Here is a 17,483-nt window from a genome sequence, read left to right as displayed (position 1 = left end):
GGAAAGGACATGTTCACCACTGTGTTACATCACCTTTTCTTTTAACAACACTCAATAAACGTTTGGGAACTGAGGAAACCAATTGTGGAAGCTTTGAAAGTGGAATTCTTTCCCATTCTTGTTTTAAGTAGAGCTTCAGACCTTCAACAGTCTCCGCTGTCGTATTTTACGCTTCATAATGCGCCACACATTTTCGATGGGAGACAGGTCTGGAGTGCAGGGGGGCCAGGAAAGTACCCTCACTCTTTTTTTACGAAGTTACGCTGTTGTAACACTTGTCTTGCTGAAATAAGCAGGCGTGTCCATGATAACGTTGCTTGGATGACAACATATGTTGCTCCAAAACCTGTATGGAACTTTCAGCATTAATGGTGCCTTCACAGATGTGTAAGTTACCCATGCCTTGGGCACTAATACACCCCCATACCATCACAGATGCTGGCTTTTGAACTTTGCGCCTATAACAATCCGAATGGTTATTTTCCTCTTTGTTCTGGAGGACACCACGTCCTCTGTTTCCAAATATAATTTGAAATGTGGACTCGTCAGACCACAGAACACCTTTCCACTTTGCATCAGTCCATCTTAGGTGAGCTCAGACCCAGCCAAGCCGGCGGCTTTTCAGGATATTGTTGATAAATGGGTTTGGCTTTGCATAGCAGAGTTTTAACTTGCACTTACAGATGTAGCGACCAACTGTAGTTACTGACAGTGGTTTTATGAAGTGTTCCTGAGCCCATGTGGTGATATCCTTTACACACTGATGTCGGTTTTTGATGCAGTACCGCCTGAGGGATCAAAAGTCTGTAATATCGCTTACGTGCAGTGATTTCTCCAGATTCTCTGAACTTTTTTGATGATTTTACGGACCGTAGATGGTAAAATCCCTAAATACCTTGCAATAGCTCCTTGAGAAATGTTGTTCTTAAACTGTTCGACAATTTGCTTACAAATTGGTGACCCTCACCCCATCCTTGTTTGTGAAATACTTAGCATTTCATGGAAGCTGCTTTTATACCCAATCATGGCACCCAACTGTTCACAATTAGCCTGTACACCTGTGGGATGTTCCATATAAGTGTTTGATGAGCATTCCTCAACTTTATCAGTATTTATTGCCACCTTTCCCAACTTCTTTGTCACTTGTTGCTGGCATCAAATTCTAAAGTTAATGATTATTTGCAACAAAAAAAATGTTTATCAGCTTGAACATCAAATATGTTGTCTTTGTAGCATAGTCAACTGAATATGGGTTGAAAATGATTTGCAAATCATTGTATTCCGTTTATATTTACATCTAACACAATTTTCCAACTCATATAGAAACGGGGTTTGTAATTTATTACTTGGACACATTCTAATTGATCATAATGACACTGTTCAGTGAGGGTGAAAGTATTATTCATGTATTGTTATTGTAATTTATGATGTGTTAAAAGAAATCCTCTGGTAATGTTCTCTCCTGTCATGTGTTTATAGGTTTATGCTTGGGGTTGTGGCGCTTGCCTTGGTTGTGGTTCTTCTGAGGCAACAGCACTAAGACCGAAACTTATTGAGGAGCTCGCTACGACCAGGGTGGTGGACATCTCTATAGGGGACAGTCACTGCCTGGCCCTGTCGCATGGTATTTTCTTCTTTCAATTTCTCTAACTCGCTGTTTTATAATACATGTAAATTGTAACTATAAACTGCACCTAGGGCAGCACGATGGAACAGGGGTCAGTGCCTTACAATACGATGATCCTGGTTTCGATCCCTGGGCCTGGGGTTTTTCTGTTTGCATGTTCTCCCCATGACAGCGTGGGTTCCCTCCGCGTACTCTGGCTTCCTCCCTCCTCCAAAGACATGCACCTGGGGATAGGTTGATTGGCAACACTAAATGGGCCCTAGTGTGTGAATGTGAGTGTGAATGTTGTCTGTCTATCTGTGTTGGCCCTGTGATGAGGTGGCGACTTGTCCAGGGTGTACCTACCTTCTGTGTGAATGCAGCACCCCCCTGCAACCCCGAGAGGGACAAGCGGTAGAAAATGGATGGATGGAAACTGCATCTGAAAACTGGATGCTGTTATGTGGTCCCTGTTGTGTGCTAAGGTTTCACTGTTTCCCCACTTTGTGTTTGCATGAATTAGATTTCTGATTTATGCTGCTGTGAAATAAATTTAAATTCATTTAATCCATGCTTAGCACCCCAAAACACCACCATTTTGAAGACTTCAAAGATCACAATTTCGTCATGTAACATGCTTTATAAAAAGAACGAACTAGATAAGAAATATTGTATGAAAACAATACAATATTCATCATACAATATCCTGTATGATCAAAGCTACCAGCTGCCTTACGTTGAATATATGACTGTCTGTACTCAATTTGATTGTATTCTATTTTAACAGTTTATTTTATTGCCCTCCTTTTTCTGTTGCTGCTACGTAAAACGTTCGATGGGGATAACGTTTTATGAGTATATATTATAATGCACTACAAATAACTACAGTCATTTTTTAAAGTAATAATTTACAGCATTTACATGGGAGAGTGACTCTGAAAAGCCGAGACAGTTCGTATCTCAAAAAGTTAAGTTACTTGTGATTTGAGGTATCAGTGTATTAGCTATTACCTCTTGAATGTGCACAAACTTACAATTAGCTCAGTGCAGTATTGATATCGTGTATGCAGTTTGATAATGATATTTGACATCACAAATAAATGCCTGCTAAATGTTCTTATCTCACTAATATCTATAGATAATGAAGTATATGCATGGGGAAACAACTCTATGGGCCAGTGTGGGCAGGGCAATTCCACCGGACCAATCACAAAGCCCAAAAAGGTTGTTTGCTTGGATGGAGTCACCTTACAACAGATCACAGCCGGAACTTCCCATAGTTTGGCATGGACAGCCCTTCCAAGAGACAGGTCAGTTATTAGATTATTTATAATTTTGTATATTTGTAAGTGTTGATTCCACAGTATTCCAGTATTGTCCTTCTGTACTTAACTTTATAAAAAAAAACATAATAATAATAATAATAATTTTGCACTGTAGGCAAGTGGTTGCCTGGCACAGACCCTATTGTGTTGACCTTGAGGAAAGCACTTTTTCCCATTTACGCTCCTTCCTTGACCGCTATTGTGACGGTATCAACTGTGAAGTTCCTCCTCTGCCCTTCCCTTCATCCAGGTAAATATGCTGAACTTGTCAGCATGACTTTCCTTTTTAAAGAAATATATATATATATATTTTTTTTTTTTTTAGGGAGCATCATTACTTCCTTAAACTGTGCCTTCGGCTTTTGTCCAATCATCTGGCTTTGGCACTTGCCGGGGGTGTGGCTACAAGTATTTTAGGCCGGCAAGCCAGGCCTCTGAGGAATCTTCTCTTCAGATTAATGGACTCTTCAGTGCCAGATGAGATTCAGGAGGTAATACAAAATAAAAATTATGGCATATTATACATAACTGTTTGTGTTTTCTTTTACAAATAGCTATCTGATCAAAAATGCCTGGGGGTAGAAGGTCACATTGTTGGATGTTTTTGTCAGTGCTCTACCAGATGCTACTTTAAACTTTACTGAATATGATGAATTGTGTTTAGACCAATTGTTTGACCTACAAAAAATTGAAGTGAAGCGACGAAACTACCATTAAAGCTTTATTTTTTGTATTTTTATTAAAAAGCTTCTCGATTCAGATAACTGGGGGTCAAATTTGATTCTATAAATTTGAATCATATTTAAAACGGGTAAGCACAATCAATACACCTGCGCTCATTTTTCAAATTCTTCCAAAGGTATGAAATTAACAGAGCTTTTCTGGTCTTCCCATCCCATTTTAATTTTTTTTGGCATTTGTCACATAGTTATTTAATAAAATGTTCTCAGAACTTAACATTTGGTTGCTTAGCAGCAACTTACCTCTAGCCTGTGCAATTTTTTTTCCTGGAAGACTTTAATCTGCCATCCATTATCAAATCTGGTGACGATATGTATTTGTGTGGTTTTTAGGCAGTGATTGAGACACTATCAGTCGGAGCAACCATGCTTCTGCCTCCACTGAGAGAAAGGATGGAACTACTTCATTCCTTGCTACCTCAAGGCCCTGACAGATGGGAGAGTCTGTCCAAAGGACAGGTACCCTTTATGTGCAAAAAAAGACACTTTAGGAGGATAAAGTATTTACCCCAACTAGTCAGTAATTTTGTATTCAGGTTGAAGAGGGATATTGAGTCCATCATACAGCAGTGATACAGTGCATCCGGAAAGTATTCACAGCACTTCCCTTTTTCCACATTTTGTTATGTTACAGCTTTATTCCAAAATGGAATAAATACATTTTGTCCCCAAAATTCTGCACACACTACCCCATAATGACCATGTGAAAATGTTTAATTTTTTTCACTTTGCAAATGTATTTAAAAAAAAAATACTTTAATACTTTGTTGATGCACCTTTCGTAACAATTATCTACAGCCTCAAGTCTTTTTGAAGTCTTTAGTTGAGGAAGGAATAATAATAATAATAATACATTTTATTTATAAGGCGCCTTTGTGGGCACTCAAGAACAACGTACAAAATCAAAACAATAAAATCAAATTGGATAAAAACAACAATAATAAAAATAACAAAGATAGATAAGGTAAGATGATTACAGAGAATGAGCAGTCCGGAATAGGTGTGTTTTGAGTCTTGACTTGAAGAGGGATATTGAGTCCAAGTTGCGAAGGTCTGGTCGCAAAGAGTTCCAAAGATGTGGGGCAGAGCGGCTGAAAGCTTGGGCACCCAAGGTGGACAGTTTAAATAAGGGGACAGTGAGATGGATGGATTAAAAGGATCTTAGGGAACATGAGGGCGTGGCGACATTGATCAGGTCAGAGAGATATGATGGAGAGAGGTTCGGGCTGGGCGATATATACGATATATCGCAGGTTTGTCTTTGTGCGATATAGAAAATGACTATATCGTAATATTCGATCATGTTCTCACACCGTTGCTTTAAGCTGCGTGCATTACATTACTGGCGTGTCTTACTCCTCGTCTGTCCTTCTCACAGAGACGTAAAACAAGCCCGCCTTATTACATATGTCACATACTGTCGCGAGTCTAGCGTCATAGTTCTCGCCGATCAGAGAGACAGAGATGGTGCGAAACTTATCACAAATGGAGGAAGAACAATAAATGCCCAACATAAAGAGTAAGGGGGTCCATCATCTGGTGGTGGTTTGGCTCCAAGTGGGAAGATATTCAGCAGACAACAGCAATATGCTGTTCAATGTATATACTATGATGATTAACCTGTGTGATGACTGTATTATGCTGATAGTATATATTTGTACCATGAATTGATTAATGTGGACCCCGACTTAAACAAGTTGAAAAACGTATTCAGGTATTACCATTTAGTGGTCAATTGTACGGAATATGTACTGTACTGTGCAATCTACTCATAAAATTATCAATCAATCAATGCAAATATATGCAGCAGAAGTGTTACTACAAAAAGGCAGCAACACTATTAATTTGTTCTTTCATTTAAAAAGTCACCCGTGAGAGAATGAAGAGTATTTAATGAATACAGTTTTGGTCAATTGACTTAGTTGTGATTTCCCTCTCTGCATGAAAGTTTAAAGGTAGCAACACTATTAATTTGTTCTTTCATTTAAAAAGTCACCCGTGAGAGAATGAAGAGTATTTAATGAATACAGTTTTGGTCAATTGACTTAGTTGTGATTTCCCTCTCTGCATGAAAGTTTAAAAGTAGCATGTATTAATGCAGTACGAAGAAGGTTTTAATGTGGACACATAGAATCATCATACTGCTGTGATTATATGCATCAAGTGTTCATTCAAGGCCAAGGCAAAATATCGTAATGTATATCGTATACCGCAATATGGCATAAAAATATCGCAATATTAATAAAAGCCAATATCGCCCAGCCCTAAAGAGAGGTTATGGATAACTTTGAAAGTGAGGAGAATTATTTTAAAATGAATACGATGTTTAATGGGTATTCAGTGGGGTTGCTGCAGAACAGGGGTGATGTGCTGGATTGAAGGGGTTCTGGTGATTATCTGGGCTGCAGAGTTCTGGAGAAGCTGAAGTTTGTGAAGTGACTTGTGAGGGAGACCAAACAGGAGAGAGTTACAATAGTCCAGGCGAGAGGTGACCAGGCTATGGACTAATATGGCAGCAGTATGTGAGATAAGGGATGGGCGAAGACGATTAATGTTCCGTAGATGAAAGTAAGCAGACCGGGTAATGCTGTTTATGTGGGATTGAAAGGAGAGTGTGCTGTCGAGGATGCCACCCAGACTCTTGACTTGGGAGGAGGGGGAGACCGAGGAATTGCCGAGAGTAACGGACAAGCTGTTGGTTTTGGCGAGTATGGTTTTTGTACCTACAAGTAGGATTTCAGTTTTATTACTATTAAGTTGAAGGAAATTGGATGAGAACCACTGCTTGAGTTCACTGAGGCAGTCTTTAAGGGAGGAAGGAGGAAAAGAGGCAGTTGGTTTGGTTGAAATGTAGAGCAGGGTGTCATCCGCGTAACAGTGAAAATGTATTTTAAATTCATGGAAAATATTGCCAAGGGGAAGAATGTAAATGATGAAAAGCAGGGGACCGAGAACAGAGCCCTGGGGGACACCAGAGGAAATGGGAGACGGAGGGGATTTAAATGAACAGAGTTGAACAAACTGAGTGCGGTCGGAGAGATATGATTTAAACCAGTGAATGGGTGTGCTTGTGATGCCAATACTGTGTGGTGTCAAAGGCTGCAGTGAAATCTAAAAGGGTTAGAATAGTGAGAAGACCAGAATCAGCTGCCAGGAGGAGATTGTTTGTGATTTTTACTAGTGCTGTTTCAGTGCTTTGCACGGGGCGGAAACCAGACTGGAATTGTTCATATAGGTTATTTAACTGTAGGTGGGAGTGAAGTTTGGAGGAGACAGTTTTTTCAAGGATTTTTGAGATGAATGGTGATTTGAAATTGGACGAAAATTAATAAAATTATTTGGATATGAGCCTGTTTTTTTTTTTCAAAATTGGTGTTATGGCTGCTGTTTTGAAAGCAGAGGGAACAATTCCATTGGTGAGAGAAGAATGGATGATCTTGGTGATGAGGTGGATCACTGAGGTGAGGCAGACTTTCACCAAAGCAGTAGGGAGGGGATCTAAAAAACAGGCGGATGGCTTGGATCCACAGATAAGTGCAGTGATGTCCAACTGAGAAGGCAGTGAAAAACTAGAAAACGAATGGATGGGAGGCAGGGGGGGTGAACTGGGGTTGAGGAGAAGAAGAAGGAAGTTGTTGGTGAATATGGGTGATTTTGGAAATAAAAAATTGCATAAGGGGAACAACAAAAAGAAGTTGAGGCAATATGAGAGGGAAGTGAGTGCAGAGGATTTGAAATTTTGCCAAGAATAGAAAAAAAGTGTCTTGGAGTTGCCTTAATTAGAACTGATTAAAGTTGTGTAGTTGGATGATTTGGTGTTTAGGCAGTCTTTGTAATGTTGAAAGTGTTGGATGTACATGTCCTTGTGTACAGTGAGATCAGTTTTTTTGTAAAGACGTTCACGTTGGCGTCTCTTTGTTTTTAACTTGCGGAGTGTGGGAGTAAACCACGGTGCTGAGTTGGTAAAAGAGACGCTTCTGATTTTTTCCGGAGCCAGCGTGTACAATAGATGATGAAGATTATTGTTGTAGTAGGTGACCAGTTCATCGGGAGAGGAAAGAGAGTCACTGTCGGGGAGGCTGTCAATTGCGGTGGAAAGAGTGTCAGAGTTGATGTCCTTGATTTTGTGAAAACAGATATGAAGGGGAAAGGTTATTGTAGAAAAACTTAATGTGATAGTAAAAGATACTAGCAGGTGATCGGAGTACGGTCGTGAATTGGAAGTGAGACCTCCTCCACGACCAGTGGCGCGAGGTTTGGAAGTGTAAACAAACCCGGGAGGAGTGGCGCTATTAAGTTCTGTGTAATCATTGAGGTGTTGCCATGTTTCTGTTAGGCAGATGAAGTCCAGTTTATGGTCAGCCAGGAGATCCTGGACGAGATGTCCTTTGCTCATGAGTGAGCGGATGTTAAGAAGACCGAAGTTTGCGTGAGCGCTGTCATTTTGATGTTTTGGGTTTAGCCGACCTAGATAGACCGGCTAACACTTTGCGATCGACTCCCCGGCTAATGTTCCGTGGCGGGCGACGAGTTTTGGACCAAATTGATTTTATTGGTGTGTTGTCACTGAGCTGGTGATTTCTGCGGGACCCACGGTGGACGGCGTGGCGCAGTGGGAGAGTGGCCGTGCGCCACCCGAGGGTCACTGGTTCAAATCCCACCTAGAACCAACCTCGTCACGTCCGTTGTGTCCTGAGCAAGACACTTCACCCTTGCTCCTGATGGTTGCTGGTTGGCGCCTTGCATGGCAGCTCCCTCCATCAGTGTGTGAACGTGTGTGTGAATGGGTAAATGTGGAAGTAGTGTCAAAGCGCTTTGAGTACCTTGAAGGTAGAAAAGCGCTATACAAGTACAACCCATTTATCATTTATTTATCTTCGGTTAGGCTGGTAGGCTATGTCCGGATGGAGGTGAAGCGTCACTGGCAGGGTACATAACAGCCCAGAACGGAGTCGCAGGAGGTTGGCAGCAGAATATTGGAGGAGAGCAGTCACCGGAGAGTGGACGTGGGTCAAAAAAAATCCATATCATCGGGATCCAAACATTTTATCCGGTCATCCACATTGTTGCGGCAAACGAGAAGTGGTGGTGTTCGCAAAATTCCGATGATCAGCGGGTGAGAAATTTTTCAGATTACCATGACAAGACAATCAGTTAAAAGTGCAGTAAAAGTGAGCATGTGCCAGTACCTATTGAGTCAAAAAAGGAACTTCAAAAAACTGAAAATAACTTAAGGCAAGAGATAAAGCCGATGAGTAGCGGCAGCAGCACGTGCCAGCGTTCACTCAACCGGAACCGGAAAAGAATCCCGGATGTGACCAACAACCAGATGGTCCCTCCGTCAGAGCTACAGCATTCCTCTGTGAAGAGAAGAGAACCTTCTAGAAGGACAACCATCTCTGCAACATTCAACCAATCACGTCTGTATGTTATAGTGGCCAAACGGAAGCCATTTCTTAATAAGAAGTTTGCCAAAATGCACCTAAAAGACTCTCAGACCATAAGAAACTAATGTATTTGGTCTGATGAGACAAAGATTGAACTCTTTGGTGTGACTGCCAGGCGTCATGTTGGGAAGAAACTGCTCATAACCAGGGAAATACTATCCCTACAGTGAAGCATGGTTGTGGGAATGTGTTTTAGCGGCAGGAACTGGGAAACTAAGGAAAGAGGGAAAGATGAATGCACCAATGCATAGGCACATTCTGGATGAAAAGCAATGCTTCTCATTCAACCTGATGGACCTTGAGAAGTGCTGCTAAGAGGAATGGGCGAAAATTAAAAAAAGAGTGTGCCAAGCTTGTGCCATCATATTCAAAAAGGCTTGAGGCTATAATTGCTGCCAAAGGTGTATTGAGCAAATGCTGTGAACACTTATGTTTGATTTTTTTTGTTTTTTTTTTAAATGTTTATTACCTTTGTAAAATAAAAATAACTTTTCACATGTTCATTAAGAGGTCTGTAGAATTTTGAGGACAAAAATGAATTTATTTAATTTTGGAATAAGGCTGTAACTAAATACTTACCAAATGCACTGATTGTGTATATGGCTTAAACTGTATAGCCACCAATTGTCACAGTACACCACTTCAAATTACAACCACAAAAGTTAATTTATTGTTAAAGGAGACCTGACAATTCTAATCTATATTTGGACCTATAACCCATTTTTTTAAGTTTGTCTGCAAGATATTTGTATGTTGAGGCGTTACCAGATTGCAAATAACGCCACACCCTCTCTGAAAGTATCGTAATTAATCTTTTGTAAATGTACAGTGTTAATATATGTATATATATATATATATATATATATATATATATATATATATATATATATTGAAGTTGTCACCGCTTCTTCCGCTCTTGCTGGGCGCTTTACTAAATTTCCAAATAAGTATGTCCACCCTGCTCTGACGACACAATGTAGCCAAACTGACAGATTTTGCTCAAGTCGCATTCATAACCTATTTTCTGAGTATGTCTGCATACAGTTCATGTGTGGAGGTGTTCTCTTTAGATTGCAAAGAAACCCCTCCATGCTACACCCGCTCTAAAAGTATCGGAATCTATCTTTTGCAAATGTATGTATGCGTGCGTGCCCTATTTTTCGGATTTAAAATCACAGTTTTTTTTCATCGTTTGGCCGGGGGTGCGACTTGTACTCTGGAGCGACTTATGTGTGAAAGTATTAACACATTACCGTAACATATCATATAATATTATTTATCTCATTCACGTAAGAGACTAGGCGTATATCGGCAATCGTCACACACACACGTCAACTAATAAAAATTTGGCGGGGGCGGGTCATGGCAGAAGTGCGTAGTGGAAAAAAAAAAAATGCTACCTGCTTCTACTTCCGTACCTATGAAAATGGATAATTTCAACATTGGCGGTAACTTATAAAAACCGAGAAGGTCTGAACAAAAATTGCACCGAAAAGGAAATCAAATACTGCAGGTTACAAGCTGAAAGTAGTGAAATGCTGCAGAAAACGGCAATCGAGCAGCAGAAAGAAAGTTTGGGGTAAGCGAGAAACTTGTAAGGGATTGGCGAAAAGCGGAGGCTACTCCTACTGAAATGAAGAAAACTAAAAAAGCTAATTACGGGCTAAAAGCAAGGTGGCCACAGCTCGAGGAACAAATTCACAAATGGGTGCTTGAACAACGTGTTACCGGGAGAGTCTTGTCAACCGCACAATTACAGTGGGGCAAAAAAGTATTTAGTCAGACACCGAGTTTAAGTTCTCCCACTTAAAAAGATGACAGAGGTCTGTAATTTTCATCATAGGTACACTTCAACTCTGAGAGACAGAATGTGAAAAAAAATCCAGAAATTCACATTGTAGGAATTCTAAAGAATTTATTTGTAAATTATGGTGGAAAGTAAGTATTTGGTCAACCATTCAAAGCTCTCACTGATGGAAGAAGGCGTTGGCTCAAAATCTCACAATACATGGCCCCATTCATTTTTTCCTTAACACGGATCAATCGTCCTGTCCCGTTAGCAGAAAAACAGCCCAAAAGCATGATGTTTCCACCCCCATGCTTCACAGTAGGTATGGTGTTCTTGTGATGTTCCTCAGTATTCTTCTTCCTCCAAACACGACAAGTTGAGTTTATACCAAAAAGTTCTATTTTGGTTTTATCTGACCACATGACATTCTCCCAATCCTCTGCTGTATCATCCATGTATCCATTTTGGTATAAACTCAATTCGTCGTGTTTGGAGGAAGAAGAATACTGAGATGCATCCCAAGAACACCCGACCTACTGTGAACCATGGGGGTGGAAACATCATTCTTTGGGGCTGTTTTTCTGCTGAGGGGACAGGACGATTGATCCGTGTTAAGGAAAGAATGAATGGGGGCATGTATCGGGAGATTTTGAGCCAAAACCTCCTTCCATCAGTGAGAGCTTTGAATGGTTGACCAAATACTTACTTTCAACCATAATTTACAAATACATTCTTTAAAATTCCTACAATGTGAATTCCTGGATTTTTTTCCCACATTCTGTCCCTCACAGTTTAAGTGTACCTATGATGAAAATTACAGACCTCTGTCATCATTTTAAGTGGCAGAACTTGCACAATCGGTGGCTGACTAAATATTTTTTTGCCCCACTTTAAGTCTCCACTCCCAGGTAGTTGAATGACTCTTACCATAAAATGTTACATTATCATACCAGGCATGTTCTCAGTTCGTTATTTGTGCGTCATATAACGTAGACTTATTCAGCCTGTTGTTCCATCCATTTTCTACCGCTTATTCCCTTCGGGGTCGCGGGGGGCGCTGGAGCCTCTCAGCTACAATAAGGCGGAAGGCGGAGTACACCCTGGACAAGTCGCCATCTCATCGTAGGGCTAACACAGATAGACAGACAACATTCACACTCACATTCACACACTGGGGCCAATTTAGTGTTGCCAATCAACCTATCCCCATTCACTATTTTTTTTTTTTTTTTTTTTTTAATTGCCTTTCAAATGTCTATTCTTTGTGTTGGATTTTAACAAATACATTTCCCCAAAAAATGCGACTTATACTCTAGTGCGACTTATATGTTTTTCTCCTTCTTTATTATGCATTTTCGGTCGGTGCGACTTATAATCGGCAAAATACGGTATACAGTATGTATATGTACATAGGTGGGTGTTTTTGTGTGTGTTTGTGTGTGTGTGTGTGTGTGTATATACTCACACACAACAGTGTATGTTTTGAAAATATTAATTATTATACTATAGGAAAGGATGGGGCATGAAGGGTTTAATTTGTATTATTGGTGCGTCTATGGACCAATGTGAACCGTTGGCAGACAGACTAGAGCAAAATTTACACCAAAGCATCTCAAATACATATCATTTAGACCACGAAGAAGAGTGTTAAATGTAGATTAGAATCATTATGGACATGCCATAGCCTCTCTGTTGAAGGCACTCTAAAAAGCATAGTCATAATGCTAGTGTACACAGTTTTAACGACAAGCTACATTCACAACAACAATGTGATTATGAGCAAGGATGAACAGGCATTCCCAAATTAATATTAGAATCAGCTTTTTGGCTAAGTATGTTCAACACACAATAAATTGGACTTGCTAGATTGTGCTCTCTTTGTTCAATGTCTGAAGTGGTCCTAATTTCTTGGGTGTCCTACTATGGCTGGTACTTACGGGCTGTAAAGCTAAAAGTCCATCCATTCATCCATTTTCTACCACTTATTCCCTTCGGGGGTAGCGGGGGGCGCTGGTGCCTATCTCAGCTACAAGCGGGCGAAAGGCGGTGTACACCCTGGACAAGTCGCCACCTAATCGCAGGGCTGAGCTAAAACTCGACAATCATAAATAAACACATATCTAATAAATTGGATTTCATCATAATCAAGAGAGTTATTTTAATGGAGGTTTCAGTTTCTCAAACAATCTGTTTTGTTTCATTAGATTTTCTGAGAAACACATTTTTGTTAACCTTTGTCAGAAGTCTCAGTAAAGTTGTGTACGTTGCTACAGAGAATGCAGCTCGATATCATCCTGACCAGTCTCCAGGACCACACCCACGTAGCTTCTCTCCTGGGGTATAGCTCTCCTGACGGTCCGGAGGTGCTTACCTGTGGCCTGGGATTTGCAGCTTGCCTGGACCCAAACTACAGTGCCACTGCAGGTCACCCTGACACACATCTAGCTGAGATCCTCATGAAGACACTGCTGAGGAACCTTGGTTTTTATACTGTAAGTACTTACTACCATTGACAGCAGGGTTTGCTGCTGTTAAATTTAGGGCTGGGCGATATTACCTTTTTTTAATATCACGATATTTTTAGGCCATATCGCGATATACGATATATATTACGATATTTTGCCTTGGCTTTGAATGAACACCTGATGCATATAATCACTGCAGTATGATGATTCCATGTGTATACATTAAAACATTCTTCTTCATACTGCATATATATCCATCCATTTTCTACCGCTTATTCCCTTTTGGGGTTACGGGGGGCGCTGGCGCCTATCTCAGCTACAATCGGGCGGAAGGCGGCGTACACCCTGGACAAGTCGCCACTTCATCGCAAGGCCAACACAGATAGACAGACAACATCCACACTCACATTCACATGCTACTTTTAATCTTTCACGCAGAGAGGGAAATCACAACTAAGTCAATTGACCAAAAGTGTATTTATTAAAGTTAGTAATCAATGGCACAAACATTCAAGTCATTTCCAAAACATAATTTGCAAGATTGTCAATATTAGTTACAATTTCAGCATAGCAGTGATTAAAAATCCCTCATTGACATTATCATTAAAGATTCATAAAAATAAAAAAAAGTGTCACAGTGGCTTACACTTGCATCGCATCTCATAAGCTTGACAGCACACTGTGTCCAATGTTTTCACAAAGATAAAATGTCATATTTTTGGTTCGTTTAATAGTTAAAACAAATTTACATTATTGCAATCAGTTGATAAAACATTGTCCTTTTAAAATTATAAAAGCTTTTTACAAAAATCTACTACTCTGCTTGCATGTCAGCAGACTGGGGTAGATCCTGCTGAAATTCTATGTATTGAATGAATACAGAATCCTTTTAAATCTGGAAAAAAAACTTTTTTGAATCGAAAATCGAATCGAATCGAAAAAATCAATATATTATCGAATCGTGACCCCAAGAATCGATATTGAATCGAATTGGAGGACACCCAAAGATTTACAGCCTTATCACTAAGGTAATGAAACTCTCTTCATTCTTTAGCGAGTGACTTTACAAATGATGCTACATATTAGCAGTAATGCTACTTTTTATAGCAATGCTTTTCCCCCCGACACTTGACAAATTACGCTTGTCTGTTCGACATATTCCCACTTGAAGACGAACCACCGCCAGACGATGGAAACCCTGCGGTTTTTATCGGGAATTTAGTCTTCCTTCATTTGTTACCAGATCCGCACTTTCTTTCTCTCGTACGGCTACGTTAGCAGCTAACGTTAACCACGCCGCTACCTCTCTGCTGGGCGAGGGCGTGTATCTGACGTATGACGTGACAGTTTGTGACGTATGTAAGAATGTGCGCCCGCTTGTCTGTGAGAAGAAGACACAGGAAAGAGCGAGGAGAGCCTGAAGTGTACGCCCGCAGCTAAAAGTCCTGCGTGAGAACGTATACTGGAATATTACGATATAGTCATTTTCTATATCGCACAGGGACATACCCGTGATATATCGCCCAGCCCTAGTTAAATTACTGTAACGCTTCAAAGAAATGTAATATGATTTAAACGTTGAAACAATTATTACAATTTACTTTTTCATATCATCCAATCTCAATTAATATGACAGTTTAAAAAATATATTTTCAACCCGAAAGCTCTAAAGCAACTCGCGGCCCATGTGGCCCGCCAAAGCTTTTAATTTGGCCCGCCGAACAACACCCAATAGGGCTTGATGAAACCAATCAAAACAGGGTTGCTCATATATGCAGTACTACCGCCACCCCACAGGGGGCAACAGCGAGGCAATGGAGCAGCAGTGGGTGACTAGAAGAAAACACTACCTAACCTGTAGTAACCTTTTTTAATCAGCTACTTTGGCAACAGTTGGCGCAACTTTTTTCAGTGACTTGGTAGCGTCATAGTGTTGCAGCCAAATAAGACAAACTTTGGATAAATACTGGACTTTGCCCCGCCCATTGACGGTGAGCCAATGACTAAGAGTGATTAAAAGGGGGTCGCCGGGCTTCCGCATGATGATTGGATGACCTGTTTGCGCTGAATTCCTTTTTGATTGACAGCAACATGAGGGAATCAGCAATATTGAAATATAAAACATGTCCAAATAAGATTTCAACTTTGATTTAGTTGTTCCTGTCAATATGGAGATATTTATAATTTTTCAAAGTGAAGTTTTCTTTTTAAAATCTAGCATGGTTTTATAGCCTGTATCTGTTATTAGAGACTGTACTCATGTTTAAAGAGTAGCTGAAAACTAACTTCCCCTACTTGACAGACCAGAATCTGCCACTGGTATATAGCCTGTGTTATCCATCCATCCATTTCCTACCAATTGTCTCATTGTACAATAACAATTATGAAAAGCACAGAGATACAACATAAATATTAATACTAATAACTACAAACCCTGTTTCCATACGAGTTGCGAAATTGTGTTAGATGTAAATATAAACGTAATACAATGATTTGCAAATAATTTTCAACCCATATTCAATTGAATATGCTACAAAAACAACATATTTGATGTTCAAACTGATAAACTTTTTTTTTTTTTTTGCAAATCATTAACTTTAGATTTTGATGCCAGCAACACGTGACAAAGAAGTTGGGAAAGGTGGCAATAAATACAGATAAAGTTGAGGAATGCTCATCAAACACTTATATGGAACATCCCACAGGTGTGCAGGCTATTTGGAAATAGTTGGGTGCCATGATTGGGTATCAAAGCAGCTTCCATGAAATGCTAAGTAATTCACAAACAAGGATGGGGTCAGGGTCACCACTTTGTAAGCAAATTGTCGAACGGTTTTAGAACAACATTTCTCAACGAGCTATTGCAAGGAATTTAGGGATTTTACCATCTACGGTCCGTAAAAATAAAACACATGACCAACTTCAGACCAAGTAACCCTTCGGCTGACGGCGACGCCTCTCAAGCGGGGGAGTTAAACAGCTTCTTCGCCTGATTCGACAGGAAAACACCTGTCACAACACCCCCACCTAACACCCACAGCAGCTGCACCCTTATACTGGAGGAGCATGAGGTGAGACGCACACTGAGGGCAGTAAACCCGAGGAAGGCTACGGGCCCAGATGGAGTCCTGGGACAGGTACTAAGAGACTGTGCAGACCAGCTGGCCGGAGTATTTATGAAGATCTTTGCCCAGTCCCTCTCTCAGGCAGTCATCCCATCATGCCTGAAGACCTTCACAATAATCCCGGTGCAGAAGAAGAACTCTGTCAGCTGCCTGAATGACTACCATCCAGTTGCACTTACACCTACAGCTATGAAGTGCTTTGAGAAGCTGGTACGGACCTATATCACCTCAGTCCTCCCTCCCGAGCTCGACCCACACCAGTTTGCCTACAGAGCCAACAGGTCCACAGAAGACGCCATCACCACAGCCCTACACTCCTTCCTGGGTCACCTGGAGACGGGGGGGAGCTACGTGCGGCTGCTTTCTGTGGATTATAGTTTGGCATTTAACACCATTATACCTGGTGACTGGTGTCCAAACTGTCAGACCTGGGTCTATCGAACTCCATCTGCATGTGGATTAAGGACTTCTTATCCAACCGCCCCCAGAGGGTGCAGTTGGGTCGCCACGTCATCGACCCTGTACCTCAGTACCGGCTCTCCGCAAGGCTGCGTGCTGAGCCCCCTTCTCTACTCCAACTACACATACGACTGCACACCTGCCCACTCCAGCAACTCCATAATCAAATTTACGGATAACACCACCGTAGTGGGGCTAATCTCGGAGGGAGACAAGGCTGCATATCGGGATGAGGTGGAGAAGCTGTCTGATTGGTGCAAAGTCAACAACCTGGCCCTGAACACCTCCAAGACCAAGGAGCTGGTCATAGACTACAGGAGGAAAAAAACAGATATCCTGCCCCTTATCATCAGTGGTGACTGTGTGGAGAGGGTCTCCGACTTCCGCTTCCTGGGAGTCCACCTGGCCGACGACCTATCCTGGAGCACCAACACCACGGCTACCATCAAGAAGGCACACCAGAGACTGCACTTTCTGACAATACTCAGGAACAACCACCTCTCACAGGAACTGCTGGTGTCCTTCTA

The 17,483-nt window shown here is 41.0% G+C and overlaps 1 protein-coding gene across 13 annotated transcripts in view; it reads left to right on the top strand.

The window, feature by feature from the left end:
* Positions 1-17,483, top strand: part of herc1 (HECT and RLD domain containing E3 ubiquitin protein ligase family member 1) — a 179,255-nt gene that overhangs the window by 28,084 nt on the left and 133,688 nt on the right. For all 13 annotated transcript variants that reach the window (XM_061886983.1, XM_061886987.1, XM_061886982.1 and 10 more), the window contains exons 9-14: positions 1,480-1,624; positions 2,745-2,916; positions 3,047-3,181; positions 3,257-3,422; positions 4,005-4,130; positions 13,181-13,399. In XM_061886983.1, the coding sequence (XP_061742967.1) occupies positions 1,480-1,624; positions 2,745-2,916; positions 3,047-3,181; positions 3,257-3,422; positions 4,005-4,130; positions 13,181-13,399 (963 nt within the window). The remainder of the gene's footprint in view (positions 1-1,479; positions 1,625-2,744; positions 2,917-3,046; positions 3,182-3,256; positions 3,423-4,004; positions 4,131-13,180; positions 13,400-17,483) is intronic.

This window comes from Nerophis ophidion, linkage group LG25, assembly GCF_033978795.1.
Source record: "Nerophis ophidion isolate RoL-2023_Sa linkage group LG25, RoL_Noph_v1.0, whole genome shotgun sequence".
NCBI lineage: Eukaryota > Metazoa > Chordata > Actinopteri > Syngnathiformes > Syngnathidae > Nerophis > Nerophis ophidion.
This window is presented reverse-complemented; position numbering and strand designations above follow the sequence as displayed.